Genomic DNA, 21,997 nt, shown 5'->3' on the forward strand with positions numbered 1-21,997 from the left:
TCTAAATTATACTCTAATGAACTGTGTGAGGTCTACATGATCCTCACCTGTAAGCGGTCAGGAAAGTGATGTTTTCAATAGACACACATCAGCAATCCTTCTGTTCCCTCCAAAGGTTGGGCTCATTCCTCCACATCAGCAATGACTTAAACCTCACCGGGATTCACCTCCAACGCTTCAACCACCTTTAGAGATCATTTGTGTGGGAATTAAATCCTCTGAGGTGCTTTCCTCCAACCATCATACAGATTCAACTTCAACCACAGCACCTGAAGTTGGCTGGTCAGCTGTGGTGGCCGCTCTCGCCTCAGCTTCCAGCAATTGTCCTTCTCTTTGACCCAGAGCCATCGGGAGGCTCTTACCCCAAATCTTCAGGCCTCTGTTTTCCCCTCCCGGCTTCTCACTGCTCCGCTCTTCAGTCAGTGAGATCCAAACTTAAAGGACTAGGAATCCTCGACAACCCTCTTTAAACCAGGCTTTTCCTGCTGGTCCAGTACAAGCTGCTGGTCGTTGCTCCTGTCTGTCTCTGCTGCTTCCTCGGTCCTCCAACTCTGCAGTTAGTTTTTACCAGGACAATCAAACTGAACCCTGACACACGAAGTGCCTTTCAGTACTGCTCGAGCACACAGTCCTGTGAGAACAGAAGCCCCGCCCACCTGCTGTTCAACCCATCTGTTTGACAGGAGCAGCCAATAAGAAGAAGGCTGGCCTAAATCCATCCAGTTAAAAACATCCAGTCTTTAAATCTGTAGAAAACAACCTCAACACTGTGTATATAAAATAATTTTTTCTTTCTTTTTCTTTTACGTCAATAACTGCTTTTATATGAATATTAAGCTCAAATAAAATGTAAAGACTGCTCACTGCTTCAGAGTTGAAAGGACTTGAAAAACTACAGCTTGTGTTTCTGTCTCGTTTTGTAGTTCAGACAAAGCTGGTGCTGATCAATAATGAGGAGAAAAAGATGTTTCACAGCAGGTAAAAATACCAAAAAGAATCCAAAATTTCAAACTCAATATTTAACCAAGAGGAAGAAAACCAAGTCTGCATATCTGAGGCCCCACAAACTCTGGGAAATATTTATTCGTCATCTCTCAATGACGTCATCAAATGTAAAAAATATATATTAGAGAAACAGAATATTGCAGAAATTTGATTTGCATACGAGCGTGTTCACAGTCAACCTGCCTGCTTAAAAGAGAAACGAGCATTTAAACAGGTACGAATGAGAACGCTGAGGTCAGGAGAACCATCGGTCATGGAGGTCACGGATGGACTGGATCAAGTCGTCATCGGACGCTCCAGAGAGAACTGCAACACACACACGCACACGCGCACACACACACACACACACACACACACACACGCGCACACACACACACACACACACACACACACACACACACACACGGTTCACTTCAAATCAACGGCCTCATTACAAAGAACAAAAATGAAGGAATAAAGCTCGGGTTTTTTCATCCAGTTTCGGTGTGATGCTCTCCAGACATTAACATTCTGTCCGTGTTAAACCCAGAACGTGCAGTGCCGTTCTCTCTCATTTTTAACAATATTATATTCTGAACTGTACTTATGCAGGCAGTTTTTGCAGATTCGGCGTCCTCGGCGCCCGGATGTGAGTTTGTAAAAACCTCGAAGGTAAAACAGACTTAAGCAAACAAACCTGGATTATCACTCACATTCTGATCCGTCAGCGTCGAACGGCTCAGAGCCATCATTGACGCTCTCCCAGTCTTCCGAGTCGTTGTTGTTGTTGCTGTCATTGTCATCATCGCTGTCGCCAGCCAGAAGATCAGCAATCTGAGCGTGAAAGGAAAAAAAGATCAGTCTCCCCAGTGCAGTCTGAACTGTGAGGACCAGAGAAGACGTGAAACCTAAAACTGAAAAACAAAGAACTTTTTTTAAACACTCAAACTGATTTTTCTCCTCTAACGCGAGGGAAGCAGTCACATCACTTCAGTTTGGAAGTAACGTCCAGCACGGACTGTTTTTAGTGGCACCGCCTCCAAGCTGGACTCAAGTTTATAAAGAACACACGTCGCAGTGTTGTGGTTGCGTTAAATCCACTGTGAGAGATGAAGCGCAGCCTCGAAGAACGCTCTCTCCCATCTGACTACAACAGGCGTGAGGTAGGGCTGCTCGATTATGGCAAAAAATGATAATCACGATTATTTTCACTGAAATTGAGATCTCGATTATTTGACGATATTTATTTAACCCTTTAAGACCTACTATAGAACCAAGTCCGCCAGAGCTTATATTATTTTTTTACATGTTGTAGAGCCATTTGTGGGAGCATTTCAAGTTGCTAAATAACTGTTATAGCCCATATTTTAATAATATGTATGCATTAAGTCCATAGTAACTACATTAATTGCAAAAAAGTGCAATAAACTACAAAAAAATTGACATTCGTTTTTGTTTAGTTTGTTTACATATATTTCTACTTGGAGAAATTTAAGAGGTTTATCCCTCAAAACTTTAAATACAAAAAAGTTGCAAAAAATAGTTTACAACAACAGGAAATTTATTTTGAGTGTTATCATAGTTTTATTTTGGAGATACAGCAATTTTTATATACTGCAGGAAAAACGAAAAAACAATCCTAGGATGCAAATTTGCAAAGAAAACAGCATGTGCATCAAAATAAACTATTTCCAGCAGTGCAATTCGAGTTCTAAGCATCCCAGAAACTATTCAGAAAAGTCAAACATGACTTATAAAAACACCAGTATAGGCTTTTAAGGCCTACAAGTAAAAAACTACATTTTCCGCGAAAATGACGTCACTTCCGGTTTCGGCCAGGAAATGGCGGACATGCGTCTGTTTCACTGTGGGAAGTGTTACGAACAGCTGATCGGATCGGCAAAGCCTGTTTCTGGAATATTATGTTTCTGTTCCTGCAAGCGCTTTTTATGCAATTTTTGCAAAGCTTTATGTGGAAGGAAACCGTGACCGAGGACAAGCTGATGGCATCAGATGTAAGTACAACTCCTCTGGTTTCATATGCAAAAAAAGTTATTGCGCTAGCTTACACGGTTCAGGTTCTACAAAAATAGTTACACAAAACGGAGCGTGCTGCTCTGACCGGCTTTAAAGGGTTAACAATGACTTTAAAAAAATAATATAACATAGTGTGCAACACCACTGAAGTTTTTTTACCTCACTTTTCAACCAACAGCAGTCACTCTCCTCTCCAAATAACTTCTGCTTAGCTTTCCGAGCTTCCCTCGGGTCCTCTTAATCAGCGGTCTCCAACCTTTTTTGCGCCACGGACCGGTTTATGCCCGACAATATTTTCACGGACCGGCCTTTAAGGGGTCGCGGATAAATGAGGGAGGGGCTAATAATCGGCTCAGTCATTTTTAATGATCGTTGAAAGCCCAGATCGTAATCGTGATTAAAATTCGATTAATTGAGCAGCCCTAGCGTGAGGTGCGTTCAATGTCTCTGTTAATTTGAGTTTCCATGAATATGTGAAAGAAGCTAAAGAAGCATTATTGTTTTAATGTAACTGCTATTATTTTAGATATTAGTCGTCATGGTGACAACGCCGAGTGAGCTCAGAATAAATCATCCATAAACAAAGAACCTGAGTAACAAGTAAATTTTACTAATATGAACAACAAGTTCTTCTATAAATCATATTTACTATAAGAAAATAAAGTTAAACAAAACAAGACATTTATATATTTAATAAACTATCATTTCAAAGTGTTGTCTTCATCAATCCTTTCACAGAAAAGTGAAAAATAAAAGAAGCTGATTGGACGATGGATTTAGGGGGTCGGGTACCTCTTCGTCTCTGGGCGAGTCGGCTTGTTCCTCATTCTCTGCCTCGTTGTTATTGGCCAGCTCCTCTATGAGCGGGTCTGTGTCCAAGTCGTCGTTGTCGTCGTCGTCGTCGTCATCATCGTCATCGGAGTCAGAGGAATCGTCATCGTCCTGATCGTCATCCTGGAAGAGCACAAAATAAATTTTAAAAAAATGAACTCAATCACGACGACGACAGCAACGAAAGGAAGTTTTCTCAGTAAAACAAGTTTCACAGATAATAATAATTAAATTAAAGAGCAGAAAAAGCAGAAGAAGAAGAAACGGCAGACAAAGAAGCATCAAAAGTAAGAGAAGAAGAAGCTTTTGGATAAAACTGCTCGGCTTAAGCTCATCTCCACTTCAGGTCCGCTCCCTGAGCAGTCGCACAAGACTTCAATTAAAAATAAAAGACTGTGGTCACAGTGACGGGGACACCGTGGACTCTTTCCCTGAAAGCAGCTGCTCTAGAGACCCAGCTGTCATCAGAGATGAGCCTCCACGTGAAGGTCGGGTCATCGCAGACAAAAGAAAACAAAGCTGCTCAGCAAACGCTCACCTGATCGTCGTCGTCTCCCTCCTCGGCGAGTTTCTGTCGTCCCACCTCGTACAGACGACACACCGTGTCCAAGCCCACCGCGTCCTGGTTCTGCAGAGTAAACGCATCACGTTAGCGTGTCTGCGGCCTTACAGGGTCACATGGGCTGTAATGGAAACAACAATAAACCCTCTGATAGCACGGATGCTCAAGTACCTCAATGACAGCCAGGTAGCAGTCCTTGGTGTCTGTACACAGGTCGAAGATGTTCCTCTTCACGTCCACAGTGGCTGAAAAACAAAAACATCATGAAGCTCGAGCTCTTCGAACCTCGGCTCGTAAAAGCAGGAGGAGCAGCTAAGCCTGGCAGATCAGCACAAACCTGACCTTTAAAATAAAATCAAACACATATGTATATATTAGGGGCGGGTTTTGATGATCGATTTATCGATTAAAACCGATTCTGGCTTGGATAGCGTGATATCGAATTATTAAAATCCTGATTCGATTTTTTATTATAAATTTATTTTGCCCGAAACGCCAGAATCTCAGGTTAAACCTCACAAAGTTTCAACAACCACCAAACAGCTAAAACAGTAAATGAGAGCAGGAACACGGATTCTGCACAAAGACGTAAACACAAAGCGCGGACACGCCGACGCATCAGAATCAGTGAGATGTTGCCTTTCTCACCCGACGGCACGGACACTGTCGGGGCTGAAAGCCGACAGCTCGCTGATCCTGATGTTTCGGCGGGTCGAGCTTTGTGTTTACGTCTTTGTGCTGATTCTGAAGCTGCAGGTTTGATCTCACTCCAAACAATATTGACTGAACCAGCAGCAAAAGAAGATCCAAACTACGCTTCACATAAACATCGTCATGAACTCACTCTGACTTTTGCTGATCACACTTCATGCACAGCTCTCTCTCTCTCTGTACTTCAACAACAGTTTCCTGTCTAAAAATCTGTTTTCTGCATTATTTGCTTACTATCACAAGTCTACCATTGTTTACAGCGCAGTCGATCGCTGTTTTATTCCTTTTACTTACTTCCAAAGAGAAAACTTCATTTCTGCTGTTCAACAGGCTTCTGGACAATTTTAAACTTTTTAAATTTATGCAAAACTGCAAAACGCTGCGTCTCTAATCAAACCGCTGTAACTTTGCTCTGCTTCACGTCAGCAGCATCAGGTAATGTTCAGATGCTGATTAATGGTTTTCTTTCGTTTTTGATCGACTGCAGAATATTTTTATAAAATCCAGACCAGGAAAATCACCTTCATGTTTTCCTGTTTCATCCTCAGCTACTTTGACACAAAGGCCTCTGCTGTGATGCTCACACCTTTGATAAAGTCTCACAAGTGTCAGCTTCCTTTTTATAGATATAAAAATATGGAAATGTCCTGATGCATGATCTGAATCATAACAAAATTTCCCCGATTCAAATCAAATCGAATCGATTCGGGACCTTGTGAATCGGAATCAAATCAATTCTAGAAATCAGTGACGATCCCCAGCCCCAGTATATAAACTGTGTTTGACCAACAGTGAGAGGAAGTGAAGCCTTACTGATGGGCTTGTAGTCCGTAGCATCGAAGGTTCTAAAGGACGAGCCGAAGGGACCCTTCATCTGCTGATCCATCGCGTCATCCTCATCGTCGGCCTGGAGCATAGCTGTGTGCGAGAGCAGGAGGAGGGAAAAACATCGTACGTCAGAGCGGTGATTCGGCCCCTCGCTGTGCTCGTAATGACTCGGACACATGAGCTCGTACCTCCGTACATGATGGTGGCGTTGCTGTTGAAGACCACCCTGCACTGGTCCAGGGCTGGGACGGTGTGCAGCAGGTGGAAGGTCCTCAGGTCCCACTGACACCTGCTGTCAAGGCCCACGACTACGACACAACGGGGGGCGACGCAGAAACACGTGCAGCTCGCTTTGTTGCGTCGTTATTACAGCTGAGATCAATAATCTGATCTTAAACTTTGACTATAGTTTTGGAGACTGTAAGACCCAAACTGACATTATGGTTCATCAGGTAATATGCATTAAAAATATTAAAGGCCATGTCTTTTTTAAGCAGGGTAAATTGGACGAGGCCGAATTTGTAAAAATGCACCTGCTCAGGTGAAACGCAGCAAGTTCACTTCAATAATGAGGGCAGCAGATTCTCCTGCTTCATTAAACCAGCAGCATTAATGAAGACCAGAAACATGCAGGGCTCAGCACTGAACAGCTCCTTTGCATACACATGCCATTAACTGGGCCCAGAACGTTTTTTAATGACCCATTTCATTTTAACTATATTTTTTGCAGTAAAGGAAAGAAAAGGACAGAAAAGACGGCCCCTGGCAGCATCAGAGGATACAATCTCCGTGTTGATGATGACTTCCAGGCCGTTGGGGTGGAAGACCCCGCTGATGTTCATGTTGAACTTGTCGAACTTGTGGATGGCCCGCGACGCCCGCACGTCCCACAGCACGCCGTCGTTTAGCACCAGGTCGTCAGTGGGGCTGAAGGTGGCACAGTTCCTCTTGTAGTTGTTGGCCAGGCCGGGGTCATTCAGGGTCAGCGTCTTCTGACCCGTCTGGATGTCGTAGATCTTCAGGACACGAAGACAAACGATGAGAATCAAATGAACTCCAAATCTACAGTTTCCTGCTGTCAGTAGTTTAAATGCAAATGAAGATTTTTAATTTAAGGGATTCCAGTTTTATCAACATCAACTCTGCTTCCTGCTGTTATGATGAGAGGAGGCAGAGCAGAACATTTTGGGCGACCTACGTTTGCGACTTGGTCTTTGGTGCCGATGACTCGGTCCTGAGAGAGTTTACTGAACTCCACGTAGTGATCGTCTGCAAAGGAGTTTCTGAAGGGGAAAAAGACACATCGACACCACGAAGACCACAGTCCACACCTCAGGGTGTCTATGCAGTGCATACACAGGTGTGTAAAATTAAAAGTGGAGCGTGAGGGTGTGGCGGTTTTACTTTTTGATGAAGACTCCATCCATGCTCCACAGAGCCGACAGAGGGACGCTCCAGGAAGCCGAGGTGAGCAGCAGTTTCCCATCCTAAGAAGCACAAACGGTTACTTTCTAACAACGGCACAAAAAGAGCTGAGGCTGCAGCCGCTATTCATATCAAAGCTGAGCATAACGTCAGCTCAGGCAGTCGCCTCAGTGCCTGCAGATCAGCTGAGCTTATAGAAGAAAACAAATCCACACCACCAGACGTCTTCTTACATCAGAAACTCAAATATACTCAGTGCAGATTTGTCCCTGACCCGGTCGAGGACGTAGCCTCAGATAAAAAAAACGCATGAAATATGCAAATGTTTGGGAAACGTTGTGCAGGATAACAACAGGTGTGTTTAAATGCTTGTGCAGATACCCTGGAGGGCTCGAGGTGTGTGATGGCGGACGTGTGGCAGGTGTAGTTGGCCGCCTCCTCTCCCGAGAGGACGTTGTAGAACTTGAGGTGGCCGGAGCAGGTTCCCAGCATCAGGAAACGCTCGCAGGCTGAGAAGGCACAGCAGGTGAAGCCGCTCTCGTCTCCGTCGCCCTCGTGGAACACCGACATTGGACGAAACCTCGACGAAGGGAAAACAGGCAGAGCGGTGGAGAAGCAGAGGTCCGTTTTAAACAGCCAAAAATAAGCTAAATAACCGTTTTTGCTGCACAGGTGAGTCTGTTCTTTACCTGCTAAAGATCAGGTGTCTATCCAGACACGCTCGGTCCACACCTCCGTATTTGGGGTACAGCACCCTGGCACCCAGGCGGGCGGTGAAGTTGGGAGAGGCTTGTCGTCTCTGCTTGGGCTCCGGGCAGCGGTGGGGCGTGAAAAGAGAGAAAGGGGGGCATGTGGTGACCGGGTTGGGGCAGCGGGCGTGTTGTTCCCTCAGGTACTCGGTGATGATGCTGTCGAGCGTTGGAGGGGAAGGAAGGTGGCGTTCCAACTGCTTCTTCATTGCTGGAGTCTGACAGAGAGGGAAAGAAAGAGTAGCTGAGCTTAGGCCGTGTCTGTGTGCGAGCACGGCGATGATACTGGTGACCGATCGAACCCTGACCTGTATGAAAGCACCGTGATCCGACTTCTGTTTCAGTGCACGGAGCTTTTTCCCTGAGCTGCACGGGGCCACCGGACGCTCCCGTGAAAACAAAATCCGGCCAAGTGGATATGGGCCCTGTCCCTGAGGTGAAGGATGAGGAAGAGGAGGGGGAGGAGGAGTGGGGTGGGCAGAGGTAGATGCAGAGGAGCACGAAGGGTGAGGAGGTGCCAGGGGTCGAGAAGAAGAGGGGCAAGGTGAAACAGAAGCACCCGAGGACACGGGAGAGGCTCCAACATGGCTGGCGATACGCGCTGCGATCCCACCCGCTAACCTGCAAGTCCTGGGTACCACTGAGGCAGAGGGCGGGGGGGTGACGCAGGAAGGGGAGGGGTTTGGACAGAGGGTCGCTGCGGGTAAATTGGCCTCCTTGACCAGCGTGTTTGCCGTGTCCTGAAGTCCTTTGGCCACGAGGTGGTTCCTGATCAGGACGAGGAGCTCCCTCTCGGAAAATGTGATGCGCGATTGGGCGACCACGTTGGCCCTCTGCAGGCGAGCCAACGACACGTCCGTGCCCATGAGAAGAGGTTTGCCAGACACCCGCTCGGTGAGCTCGGCGGCGAAGCGGCAGAAGCGGACGTGCTCGCTTCGTTTGTCCTGCAGCACGGGCTCCTTCATCAGCTGGAGACAGAAAACAGAGCATGAACACGACGAGAGCTGGAGGAAATCCTCCACCCTGCCTCCAACTGCAGCATTACTATAACTGCACCACACTAGTCTGTTAAACCTTCATGTATCGTGTAGTTTTTGAGGCGTCTACGTCATCAGTTTCCTGAAAAACCTGAATAAGCGACATGAAATTGCCGGATGAAGCAGAAATGACTCATACATGCAAATCGATTTTTTTCTCTCTCCAGTTTCAAAAGATTCAAATTTTCTGGCCACAGAGTTTAAAAAACATAAATACACCAATATTTAAATTGTAATTGGGCCTCATTATGCTTTGCATGCCTGTCTGCTTTGTTATAATGCTGCTGCTGACACCAATTACCGCCCACGTTTCTATAAAGAGGGCAGCGTGTTGCAGGCCAGCGAGCAGCTGTGGAAGGACTGAACGCTGCTAACACCCTCACTTCCTGCAGAAAAGCCTTTAGTAATAGTAAAGTAATCGTTTATTAACTTGTGAGCTACAGTTAGTAAAGCTCTGGTGTTGTTGACATCTGTTCAATAAAATAACTTACTGTGAGTCCGAGCCATGAAATGAAGATTTCTAACAATAGCTTTAATATTTTATATTATAAGCTGCAGTTAGCCACAGTGTGCAACTTTAAGTGCGTATGAAAAGGTGGCAGGGAAGCCTTTCAGAAGATGACCGTTTGCAGATGGATGCAAACTGATTTCTGGGCACAGCGAGGCGAGGAAAGCGCACTCGGCATTCAAAATCCAAGTTTATACAGCGGCTTCGTCACCACTGTCCGGACACCCTAAACTTCAGTCTGTTTTTTGCCACAAAAGCATTAAAAGGTCTTTCACTCAGATACACCTGTGCGCACCTGCTGAATGTGGCTCCTGGTGAAGAGCGGCAGCTTGCTGATGATCTGTCTGATGGCGGAGCTGCGAGAGAGTCCGACCAGAGCTTTGCAGGCGAGAGCGCGGATCAGGTCGGCGTCCGTGATGGGCATCTTCACTGACAGCAGGGACAGCAGCACCTGGAGACGACACGAGGAACACGAAAAGCATTTCGCTTTCAGGCGATCTCTTATTTACAACAGGGGTCACCACAGCGGGGCAGATTTTTACCCCAGATACCCCAAAAGGATCAAACCGGGAAAATTCCCACTGCTCGTCTGCTGCTCTTACCTTTATCCCATTGTTGTTCTGCACCACCTGCCACATGTGGGCCAACACCCTGTTGTGAGGGGTGGGGGGCTGCTGGGGATGGAGTAATGGCTTGAGAGGGGTAACCGCAAAAGCCCCCACAGAGTTCAGGCTCTGGTCAGGGGCGCACACGCAGTTTATTATCACCTGCGACGATTTTAGAGAGGAAACGACAGACAAATTTTCATCATTTGCTGCACAAATGCTGCATCTAAAACAGTTTTATCTGATAAAATAGTTTAAACATTCAGATTCGTGAGCCGATCTCTGCAAATGCGCCTTTAAAGTTTGTTTCTAAGGAGGGACGTCTGAGACCTCACAGCCTGCTCTGAATAAGTCATAACGTGCTGATCCTTCATGAATGTGCGCTCATGTGCTGTTAACCTGCAATCTTCTCATTCTGATTGCACAGACTCTGCACATTTCTGGGCAAACCCTTTTTCTGGAGGTCATCAAAGTCGGGAGAATGTCTCATTAAGATATTTAGAGCTTCTCCTTACTTGCAGTGCAGACTTCTGGATCTCAGCATCGTTGACAAACACCTCGCCCTCTGCCACACCCAGAATGATGCTCATACCTGAAGCAGAGGTGAGAGACGGTCACACGCAGAACACCCAAAGGTTAACAACATCTCTCAGTTACAGTGGACCCTTTGTGCTTTTCCTCATTTACTGTCACATGAATGTTTATGAATGTTAATAATTTTAAGGTTGAGAGATCGAGTAAGCCAGGCTGCTCCGAGCGCCCAGTTTTATCTACTCTTGGATCTGCATGTTGCCCGTGAGCAGGAGGACATCCTTAAAACGATCAGCTGTGAGCACAGAGGCCCCACCCACCCTCTGTCCAAGCTTTCTGTTTGAGAGTGGCAACCAATCAGAAGACAGTTGGATTGTGTGTAAGATTCATAAGGATTATTTCAAATCCTGAATCATTCAATGTTACATGGAGCTGGAAACAATCAGAACAGTTTTAGCAGCACTACAGGAGAAAACGATCAGATTTACTGACCCACAGTGGAAACGGGGGACCTGGCTTCATCCTGAACTTCTACGGTTTCTGCCAGGACCAGCTGGACTTTAGGAACCACCGTCAGGATGGAGAGGATGTCCAAAGCGTACCGCACAGTGTCGCTCCTGGTGAAAAAAACATGAAAAAGACTCCAGTTACACATCAGTGCTGCGTACAAAGACAAGCAACACAGAAACAGAACGCAAGCAAAGCTACTTTTACACCGACTCCTTTCTGTGTCATAAAAACTCCCACCGAGTGCTCACAGCGTGCAGGTATGTGTGTGAGCAGGGTTACCTGCCAAAGTAAGTCCTCCAGTCGCAGGCTGTAGATATGAGCTGCAGCATTAAGGGGACACAGGCCAACTTGTAGAAGACCTCGACCGGCTCCCAGTGCAGCTGAGGAGGCCCGCACTCGATGAGAAACTCCATCATCTCAATAATCTGCTCTCTGGTGTACGAATAGGCCTGAAAGCAGGAAGCCGCAGACTTTCATGAGTTGTATATGAAGCCAAGACTCGTATTAAATGTCACGGCTGCTACGTCCATCTTTTATATTCAGTCTGTGCTCAGTGTTTGAACACCTTGCATTTATATCATAAACATTGTACATTTAAATTGTCATTTAGAGCAAACAAACAGCTTCTCTGAGGTTATCATTTTACGTATTTTGAAGCATCACTACTACTTACAGGTGAGCATGAAACAGCTCATCTGCTCACAGCCACATTATAATGTTAAAATCCACATATCTAAATCCAGATCACAAATGTGATTAAGAGTTGCGTTATAAGGCAGTCCTTCTCTTACAAACACACAACCAGGCTAAGAAAGGCAGCGAGTCACATGATGATCACAGAACTATAAAACACAACGTTTCAGATCAAAATGAAATCTGAGCAAACGACACAGAGATTCACCAACAAAAGCAGGAGGCTCGTCAGCATTTCATCTTCACTGACAAGAAGGGAAATCTGTTGTTGTGGTTTAAATAAAAAAGCACAGCAACGACTCACAAACTCCATCGAGTACCTTGTAAAACGGCTGCTGGGGAATGACGATACCGCCGTCCGACGCGTGCAGGGACTGCTTCACCTGCTCGGTCTTCACGGCGAGGTGAGCCTCAAAGTACCTTCACAAAGTAATCGATAATCAATGAGTGTGTTTCCAAACTTTCACACAAGCAGAGAGGAACTGCCTGCATGTTCAGACTGTGAAGAGTATTTCTTTACTTCTACCCGACAACACAATAAAGAAATACATTATATATGTACAAATATCTAAATAAAACATGGCTGCTGTGTCAGATAAGAATTTTTGTGTTTGTGTCTCCACCCATCGCTTCACCTGCGCAGGGCCATGCAGGTGTGTTTGGCTGTCTGCCTGCTGGAGAACACCTGGTCATCACTCAGCCGGGACAGCTCGCTCCCCACGTTCAGGATCTCCAGAGTGCTGATCTACAGGCAGAGGAGACGATGCTAAAAGTGTCCGATCGAAAGAAATAGTTACTTCTGAAATTAGTTTAAATAGTTTAAGAGTAAAGATTCACGGCTGACCAGGTTGACGAGCCTCCGGAGGCCGTCCTGCTGGTCGAACAGCTGCAGCACCGCTCGGAATGAAAAGGAGATGGAGAAAAACATGGTGGCGTGGCAGACGCCCGACGCGTGCGACGACTCCAGCAGCCACAGCGCGTAGGACACCGTGTCGGACAGCACGCCGTCGGGCAGCGTGCACACCTGCAAACGCGGGACAGTGTTCACCATGACTGAGCTACGGTTGCTGTAATAATCCTGCACACAATAAGAAGAGTGTTGTAGCTTTACCCTCTCCATGGCGTCTTGGTTATACGCCAGGTAGTAGAGGCAGAGAGAAACTCCGGTCGCTGCCATTGAAGGCCTCGGGATCTCCAGGAGTTTCTGCACTCCTCCGTGAGCGATAAACTCTGCAGCAAACTTCTTATGGAGGAGCAGCGAGGCGAGATACTGACGAGAGAGCAACGACACAGTGAGGCTGCAAACAGCGAACATCAGTTTATCAGATGACACGGTGCTGCAAATATAACGAGGAGGATTTAAAGGTTTCACGTAGATGTGAAAAGAACCACAGTGAGTGGGTTTACTGATAAACTTTTATTGACAAGGGGAAAATGATTTCATTTCATCTTAAAAATAAGATTTACTCATTCAAAACAAAACGAAATCATATAAAAATGTATCTAAAAATAAAAATAAGTTCTCCTTTTCAGTTTGCTTTGCTTTAATCAACAATCCCTAAACTGGCATAGAAATGGACAAAAATATTAATAATATTAATCATCACCACCACACACGACTACGACTAAAACAAGAGTAAATAAACATGCAGCAGTCTTCCAACATCAGCCCTGCAACGTTCACGGCTCGCAGCTTCACCTACGTGAGATTCTGCATCAGCTAAAATTTTAATATAAGACATTTACTTTTAATGTAATTGTAATTTCCTTTTTCTCTGGTGAAGAATTACTGAACGCCAGAGGCAGCAATTACCTATGATTACTTATCAGCTCACGGACGTATGAATCCCACTTTTACTGCTTCTCTACTCACACGACGGATCGATTGAGCTGAAACAGGAGAATCAATTCATCAACTTTTCAGTTAATCTGACACCCGTCCATTATCAGAAGAGCCTGTTAGTTCCTCCAAAACATCTACACGGGAAGCACTGAACAGTGTCCACGATCTACAAACAACTGAGAGATGGAACACGTCTCCCTACATGTGACCATGTGACCATGCACGACACTGTTAAAAAAAAAGAAAAAATATCTCTACTCAGTTTCATCACATTAAAAATGAAACAAACTGTGGTGATAGGGCTGAGAGCCACCCACAGAGGTCTGGATTATCTTTCACACACAGACGCTCGGACTCAGCGGGGAGGGGCTGCACTGACAAACAAGGCGAAACGTGATCTGAGCTGCTGAGGCTCATTAAAGCATCTCGATATAAAGATTTACTGCTTTTGTAAGATCACTAAAAACCCCTCAGTAAGTTACATTAGTAAAATAAACATACACCACGTTCTGTCACAATAACTTGTAACACAATCAGAACACACAAACATACATATTGCTTTAAGGCAGCTGTTCAAACACGTAGTAACAAACGTATCAATGCTGAACGTGGAACAAACTAACTGAATTACAATCATCTGACAGCAAGTGACCAAACAGATGCTGACACACTGGAAGGACTTGCTCTCTCTGAGCATGATATATGAGTAGAATATATAATAGTGGTGCAACGGATCAAAGATCTCACGGTTTTAAGTCACGGATCGGATCAATTTTTGGATCAGAAAAAAAGAAAAAAAGAAAAGATTTTAACATTTACTTATGAACTTTTTAAGTATTTTTTTGCCTATTAAAAACATTCAACTCAAGACTCATTCCACGCAATTATATAAAAACAAATTGAGGTGCAGTACAGGGCTTGTATCTACCACTCCGCTGTGATACAACGAGCTGTCACGGTCACGTAGCTTTCCGTTGACCTGGAGCTCCAACCGTTTGTAGTTGGGCAACAGAAGATGCCTGGGACAGTTCAGCCATAACTCATACATGCCTGGAACGATCTTGTCACTGAAGTGGACGTGCAACGAGATATCATAGTGTGGCTCAAGCACGTTCATCACAGTTTAAACCCTTGTTTTGCACAACAGAATACGGCCTCCCGTCTGCAGCTAAACATCGCAGTAGCTTCTGTAACAGCTTTAGCCCGGTCGGACTGGGAGGCAAAGGGCTGCTTAAATACCGCAAACTCCTCTGCTCCTGCACTTGGACCGCTAGCACCGACCATAGCTATCTCTTGACAGACTGACCACGCGCACCATACGCATACTTTTTTTCCTTCTTTTTCAAATCTTCGGATCACGTGTGTACCGAACCGTGGAGTGTGATCGGTTCGGATTACGGATCAACCGTGATCCGTTGCACCACTGATATACACGCATGTACGAACGCTTCACTCAGAGTGCATCAAAGCACTAAATCATCCACAGCATTTCATAAAATTCCCTCCACATCAATTTTTTCAAAGGGACGCCGTCATCCTTACCAGCAGGGCGTCAAAGGTGAGCTGGACGTTGTTGGTCTGTCTGAGGTCGATGTAGTTCATCAGCAGCGACCGCGTGTCCAGCTGCATGAAGACAGCCAGCAGCTGCACACAAGGAGGGTCATCAGTTGTGAATTTATTAAAATTATTTGCATTCACCAAACAGTTTCAGATTTGCACGCCTACCTCCTGGTAATCTCCGAGCGGGGTCAGATACTGCAGGATGAGCCGCTGCTCCATGGCCGGGCTCAGCGGTGAAAGGCGGAAGTCGGTGCCGATCATCACGGAGCTCATCTCAGACCATGAGGAGGTGCTGGCCGGCTGTTCGCTGGCCTCGGTCCTCTCTGCGTCCTCTCCACTCCTGTCCGAAGAGTTGGTAATGTTCAGTTTCTGCTTTGCCTTCCTCTCGTTCTCCTTTATAGCCCATTTCTTCCCTCCTCCTCCACCTCTTCCTCCCTGCATGTCTTCCGTCTCCCTGGACGCAGAGTCCGGAGCGACTTGGTAAACGAAGCCTGGCAGCAGTCGGGCAGAGCTGCTGCTGCGGCCGCCGTTCTTCTGAGCTGAGCCGAGCAGAGACGTGGGTTTGGTGTTGGACGTGGTCCTGCTGCTCTCCCAGGCTCTTTCATTTCTCGCCTCCATCTCCATCGGGTCTTGCTGGGCCGTTGTGACGCCTGAGGTTTGTGCAGTTTCAGCCTGAGAGTCCTGAGGTAGATTCTCTGAGGTGTGGGTGGCACTAAAGTGACTCGTGGCCTCTTGAGACTGCAGCTCGTGCAACCGCTTGATCATAACGGCCACCTGGAGGATGAGGAAACTCAGATTTTATGACGCTGACGCAAAAACTCTAAAAATCAAGCGCAAAGACTGTATATAAAAGATTACAGCCATAAAGCATGAAGTCTGTGGTGAAACAGACTTTTAACCGTAGGACGCTGCACACTCGATGCACTAATAACATGTTTGCTGCTGGTCTATGCACACAGCACATTAACAAAACTAACCAACATTAGCTGATAACGTAGCACGCCATCCTCTCATCCAAACATGGTCACTTCCAAACTACAAAATGCTAAAAGGGATCCAAATGTGGAATCTAGAACCCTGTGGATCATGTCACGACAGCCACGTCCATCTTTTACATACAGTCTTTAATTACTGCCACCCACCAGCTGAGCGTTCTCTTCTCTGTAGTTGGCCGCCACTTCCTGGTTGCTCATGGCTCGGGCCAGCAGACCCGTGGCGTAGACACACAGCGGGCGCTCTGCTTCACGAGCCCAGCCAAACAACCTTTCAGCCAGACCCTCCTGCACAGAGAGCACAGGTGAGCGAAGCACAGGAACAGCCTATCAGAAACCAGTGCTTATTCTGCTCACAGGAGTCGGAAACCTTTTAATAAAAGTCTCTGTGATAATTACTCAAATTAGTTATTCCCATATTTCCTACAGAACAACCATCACTTCCTCTTTAATCTACACAGCAAAAACTTTTTTAAATGTACCATCATGAAAAGAAATGCACATTATTAAGGTGGATTTCAGTTTTGATATGCACATCCATATACTGTCATTTATTAGAACTGTATAAACTAACAAAACCCAAATCCTCTAACTCCACATGGACCACCCCCAAACATGTGATCCCTCATAGTAAAATATTTTTTGGACACTTTATAGACGTGTCCATAATTTGTTTTTTGAACACACACACCAGCTCGATAATCTAACAGTGATTTATGTCTAAATAGTGTTTACCTTCTCTTGGAAGACGACGGCCGTCTCCAGGCCCGGGCAAATGTTCTGAAGCAGGCGGCAGGCTGCTGTGTTGAGGCTGTGTTCCCTGCTGGTCATTATGTACGTGTCCAGCAGCTGCGAAACACACAAAAACAAATTTACAGTGTAGCACAAACTGTGCAGCTACCTGCTCGAGACAACGTTCACTGGCCTCATTTCTAAACTGTGGACACGTGATGGGGCTGTATAAACAAAGACTTTGTCTATTAAAGCAGATTTGCTTGATGCCCAGTTTAAAATGACAGATCTGGTTCATTTTCTCACAGCGCAAGTTATGTATAAAGCAACACACAAAACGGAGATGCAGTTTGAAGAGGGAACTAAATTTAAAAATCCCCCCCGTATCAAACAACACTGAAAACTTTCTGCACGTGTGTGTGTGGCGTGAAGCTGTGGAACAAAGTGAAGAACTGAAGCAATGTCCCAGCATGCCTCAGTTTAAACAGCGGTTCAAAAATACAGTTTTTGCAAAGTACAGGGAGGAGGCGGGGCTCTGATCAGGCGTTCTCGCCACTACTTTCACAATAATGATGTGTATATGTGTGTGTGTGTCATGATCCTGGGCCATGTTGGCCCAGTATTCTTAGTTTTCGTGTGTTTTGTTCTTTATTTATGCCCTGGTTTCCAGGTTGTTCTGTTAAGTTGTTCCTTGATTTCCCCCCTGTGTGCCCCTCTGTGTATCTGTGAGCCCTCGTCTCCCCTCCTTCTGTTTCATTCCATGTTTTCCCCAGCCCGTCATGTCCCTGCTCTACCCGTGCTCTCTCTCCTCCTGTCTGAACCTCTGTGTACTTCCTGTTTTACTTTGACAGTCTCTCGTCAGTGTTGCGTTCACTCCTGCCCTGTCTCGTTACGATTATCTGTGTCACCTGTGTTCCCCCGTGTGCTCCCACTTCCCTCGTTAACCCTCTGTGTATTTATGTCCGCGTCTCCCTCAGTTCTGTGTCGCGTTCTTCCTCATCCATGGCCGTGTGGTTCTCCGTATAATATGTTATAGTTTCCAGTTTAGTTTGTATGGTTTTTCTCTCCAGCAATAAAGCTGTTTTGAGTTCATTCCTGCCTCCGTGAGCTTGCGTTTGGGTCCTCATCTACCTCCACACAGCCAGCGCATGACAATATATATGTAAATGTGTATATGTTTTGATGTGTTACTAGAGTTATAAAAAATAATAATAAATAAATAATACATGTAACAAACTGTAATGAAGAATTTCTGATGAGCAGGGCATAAACAGGAAGACAAAGTGCTTTTGCTTTGTTTGTTTGTCTCATTTTCCCTCTGTTGTTGTTGTTGTTATACTATTTCAACATGTTCAAAATAAAGATTCAATACCATACGGTCTTGGCACCAGCTAAAGGCTTTAATGGCTGCTGGGTGGAGCTTCTGTACTCAAAGCATGAAGCCTGATAAGGCTGCCATAGCTGACGGCCCACCCTTGGAACCACACTCCATCATTTGGTTTACAAGAGGACAAAAACAAGCAGCAGCCCTTACTGCATTAGTGAAGTCATCGTTCATAAAGAGCATCTTCAGGAGTTGTCCCAGCATGCAGTCAGGGTCCGCCCGTCCTGCAACGTTACACACGAGTCACAAAAGTCTGAACAATTTGAATGATTGGTTGTTGAAATCATTTTACGGAACCGAGTGTGGAAACCATGCAACATAGAGGCCAGAGGGTCCAGGACTCACCTGGATGACGGTCATCAAACGGATCCGGGTCTGCTTTGTGATACTCTCCCATCTCTTTCTCAATCAGCTCCGATATTCTGCAGAAAACACACTGATGAGACAGGGTTTCTACTCAAGATGGACCCACAGACTCAGGCAGACTGAGAGGCTCTGACGTCACACGTCATCTGCGTCGCTAAAAGCTTAAAAAAAAAACAAAACCTGTTTAAGACGGACACCAGCTGCTCTGTGGGGCCTCTCTGTGCTTCTTCCCATTCGTCGAGCAACGCGGAGAGATCCGCCTTTGAATCAACAGCCATGGCAACCGCCATGGCAGCTGACACGGCACTCGATAACGCAGACGTCAAGGCGGCCACGATGGCGGCCGATGGCTCTTCGTCCGCAGAAGACATTGCTGCCTGGAAGAGAGGAAGAGGAGGAGGCGAGGAAGAGGCAGATCATTCAGTGCTGTATTAGATGTGGAGCTAAAGTTAAAGAGAAAAATACTTTTGTGCAGTTTTATTCATCATGGACACTTCAGGCTGGTGCTGTAATGGTATGGAGGTCATTTCTTCTCTTAACACCATCTGAGTAATGTTGCTGATCATGTGCATCCCCTTATGACCACAGTGTGCCATCTCCTGATGGCTGATTCCAGCAGGATAATGCACCATGTCACAAAACTCTGCAGCAGCCGTGTGACGCCGTCGTGTCAACATGGACCAACATCTCTGAGGAGTGTCTCCAGCAGTTTGTCGATGCTATGAGACGCCTTAATAGCATTGATTCAAAGTGGAACTGTGGAGTGTGACTTCAACAAGTGAGCAAAACTGGATCACATTTAATTAAAACCACAAGCATGTGACTTTAAACTAAATTAAACCCAAACAACAGAAACTGATTAAAATCCTGCTGATTTTACTGGATGGATGAAAGTGTGAGTGGATAAAAATACAAAATTCTATTTAATTTAATTGAAAAGACTAGAATAATATCTGTTTATGGCCTGGTTTGGTTCACATGAAATAAAAGTCACTAATTCTGTCTTCCTTACACCAGCTTCCCATAAAGTTTAATGTTCGGTTTAAAATCCTGGTGATGTGTCCTCCGTGGCCAGAAGCCTCCATATATCAGTGAGTTACTAAAACCATCCATGTGGTTTAAATGTCTGAAGTCAGACGATTAACGCTCGGAGGCTGCACCAAGGTCCAGCTAAAGACAAAAGGAGAGCGCAGTTTTGTGGTTGTGGAACTTGCTTCCATTGGACATAAGCTCTGTGGACACTGCTGATACCCACCTGTGCAGGCTTGCCTTTATTTAGTTTTCGTACCATATTAACTGCTGTATGTGTTCTGCATTGTGAAGCACTTGTGAGTTTTGTACTTGAGAAGCAGCATATAAATAAGCCTTACTTACTTAAAAACCTGCTAATGCCTTTTCTGATTAACGAGTATGCAAAATCCTGAGTTGTTTTTTAAGTCCTAATTGTGCTGACCATGAGCCAGCATGCATCTTTATGACATTTCTTTTTAATTATGAAGAGGTCTGATATAAATTATAACAAAGACAAGTAAAAATTAACTTTTTTAGGACTTTTTCAAACTTCCTAACTTCTTCTGTCATCACATCCACTCGGCGCTTGTTCAAATACTGAGGTACAACACCTTCAAAGACAGGTGTTGAAAGAGCCGTTAGGAAGTTGCTGCTTTTAATTTCATTTCAAATGTTTTTTAAATGTTATTTTTCAAGCAAAACGTGTATGTAAACTGATATCGTAGGAGGCACTCGGGTCATTTAAAAAGCCTCTTTCTGCGGAAAAATCCAGAGGTGAGCGGAGATGTTATATTTGCTACGATGCGTGTTGTTGGTCAAACCGCACTTTGAGCGCTGTAAGCACAGTCCAACCTGCTGCTGTCCGACCAACAACGGCAGGCTTTGTAACTCACCGGCCGCCGTCTCAGAGACGCTCTGCGCTGAGGCATGACGGGAGGCTTCTTCACACACAAACACAGCTGTGACAGCTGGAAACACCTGTGCACCAACAGGTGGCCTCTGCACGGATACCGGGCTCAGGGGTTAGAGGGTAAGCTCAGCCCGGCTAGCAGTTAGCAAACTCGGCTAACTCGCTCTAACTCGACTCGCATCTTTTTGTTTATTTTATTTTTGTCCGACTGCCCTCCCCCCGTCACCCTGTCCCTCCCTCCGGGTCCCACCGCGGTGAGATAAGGCGCCAAGCCCCTCTGAGCGCACTGGAAGCGGCGCTGTGCGGCAGCCGCATGTCGGACACAGCTAGCTTCTCTGAGTTTCGCACGTCACTCACCTGAGGAGCAGCTTCCTCTGCGCTCCGCTCCCTCCTCGGTACAAACTCTCACAGCTCAGCCTCACAGCAGCAGCTCGAACCGCGCCGACACTCAACGTTTCACGAGAAAAAAAACTTTCACGTTTATTTTCAAACTTCTCCCGGCGGCCGCACGCGACGTCAACAGAACGAGTCGACGTTAGATGACGAAACACAGGCGACGCTCTCCCTGGGACTTGTAGTTCAAAATTCCTGTTCCACCAAAAGGACTATGCCACAATGTTTCACGCCATCCCTGCGGGTGTTCTGACCCCTCTGCCGCTGGATCCTGCGGTTTCCTCTGTTGAACAGATCGGTGTCCCCGCCAAAAACACGAAAGACAACCGTGACGTTGCTTACTGGAATAATTTATACCGAGACCTGGAGTGGAAGAAAAGTTGGACATTACCAACAAAGTAAAGGAAATATATTTGAAAGTCATTCGTCGTTTTTACCCCACCATAACTTTTCTTGTACGATGTTTAAAAAACACATTGATGTTAACTGTTCATGTCAGAAAGAGAGGATGTTTCTGGTCCTGCTTATGTACTAATCATTTCTGGCAAGAGTTTAGTTGTTTCTTTTATCTATTTGACTGTTATGGAAATTATTGTTTGGCTTTTTTTGATTACTCTGCAAATGGGGCTAACAAATTTTATTTGAAAATTTCATATACATCTTCAAAGGCCCAAGCTGGTTGGAGGTTTAGGCCTCCCTAATTTCCAGTACTATTATTGGGCCGCCAATATCAGGTGTTTGTTGTATTGGAGACACTACAATCTCAAACCGTCACCACCAGGTTGGGTTGCCATG

The 21,997-nt window shown here is 45.7% G+C and overlaps 1 protein-coding gene across 2 annotated transcripts; it reads right to left on the minus strand.

The window, feature by feature from the left end:
* Positions 1 to 1,051: 1,051 nt before the first annotated feature.
* On the minus strand, positions 1,052 to 21,615 carry LOC113021789 (DDB1- and CUL4-associated factor 1-like). Of its 2 annotated transcripts, none has more exons than XM_026166518.1 (30): positions 21,167 to 21,615; positions 19,069 to 19,265; positions 18,868 to 18,944; positions 18,673 to 18,746; positions 17,142 to 17,255; positions 16,557 to 16,694; positions 15,580 to 16,188; positions 15,397 to 15,498; positions 13,123 to 13,281; positions 12,856 to 13,035; positions 12,647 to 12,756; positions 12,332 to 12,431; positions 11,598 to 11,767; positions 11,301 to 11,425; positions 10,793 to 10,869; positions 10,275 to 10,439; positions 9,968 to 10,123; positions 8,436 to 9,095; positions 8,068 to 8,345; positions 7,760 to 7,958; positions 7,358 to 7,440; positions 7,152 to 7,236; positions 6,736 to 6,969; positions 6,142 to 6,235; positions 5,939 to 6,043; positions 4,586 to 4,659; positions 4,391 to 4,480; positions 3,814 to 3,975; positions 1,698 to 1,818; positions 1,052 to 1,311 (listed from the first exon to the last, which is right to left on the minus strand). In XM_026166518.1, exons 2-30 carry the CDS (start codon positions 19,257 to 19,259, stop codon positions 1,241 to 1,243), a joined length of 4,803 nt encoding a protein of 1,600 aa, XP_026022303.1. In that variant the 5' UTR covers positions 19,260 to 19,265; positions 21,167 to 21,615; the 3' UTR covers positions 1,052 to 1,240. The 2 variants fall into 2 exon arrangements, with proteins under 2 accessions (XP_026022303.1, XP_026022305.1); XM_026166520.1 differs by having other exon boundaries at positions 1,246 to 1,311; positions 1,682 to 1,818.
* Positions 21,616 to 21,997: the final 382 nt, after the last annotated feature.

The sequence above is a fragment of the Astatotilapia calliptera genome, chromosome 5 (genome assembly GCF_900246225.1).
Source record: "Astatotilapia calliptera chromosome 5, fAstCal1.2, whole genome shotgun sequence".
Taxonomy (NCBI): Eukaryota; Metazoa; Chordata; class Actinopteri; order Cichliformes; family Cichlidae; genus Astatotilapia; species Astatotilapia calliptera.

What these genes read in the sequence shown, in the direction of transcription:
- LOC113021789 (XM_026166518.1), bottom strand. Translation starts at nt 19,259, where the DNA reads ATGTCTTCTGCGGACGAAGAGCCATCGGCCGCCATCGTGGCCGCCTTG. An exon ending in TCCGGAGGCTCGTCAACCTG is followed by an intron (nt 12,757 to 12,855) that starts GTCAGCCGTGAA and finishes CTCTGCCTGTAG; the next exon opens with ATCAGCACTCTGGAGATCCT. An exon ending in ACTCGCCCAGAGACGAAGAG is followed by an intron (nt 1,819 to 3,813) that starts GTACCCGACCCC and finishes TTTCACGCTCAG; the next exon opens with ATTGCTGATCTTCTGGCTGG.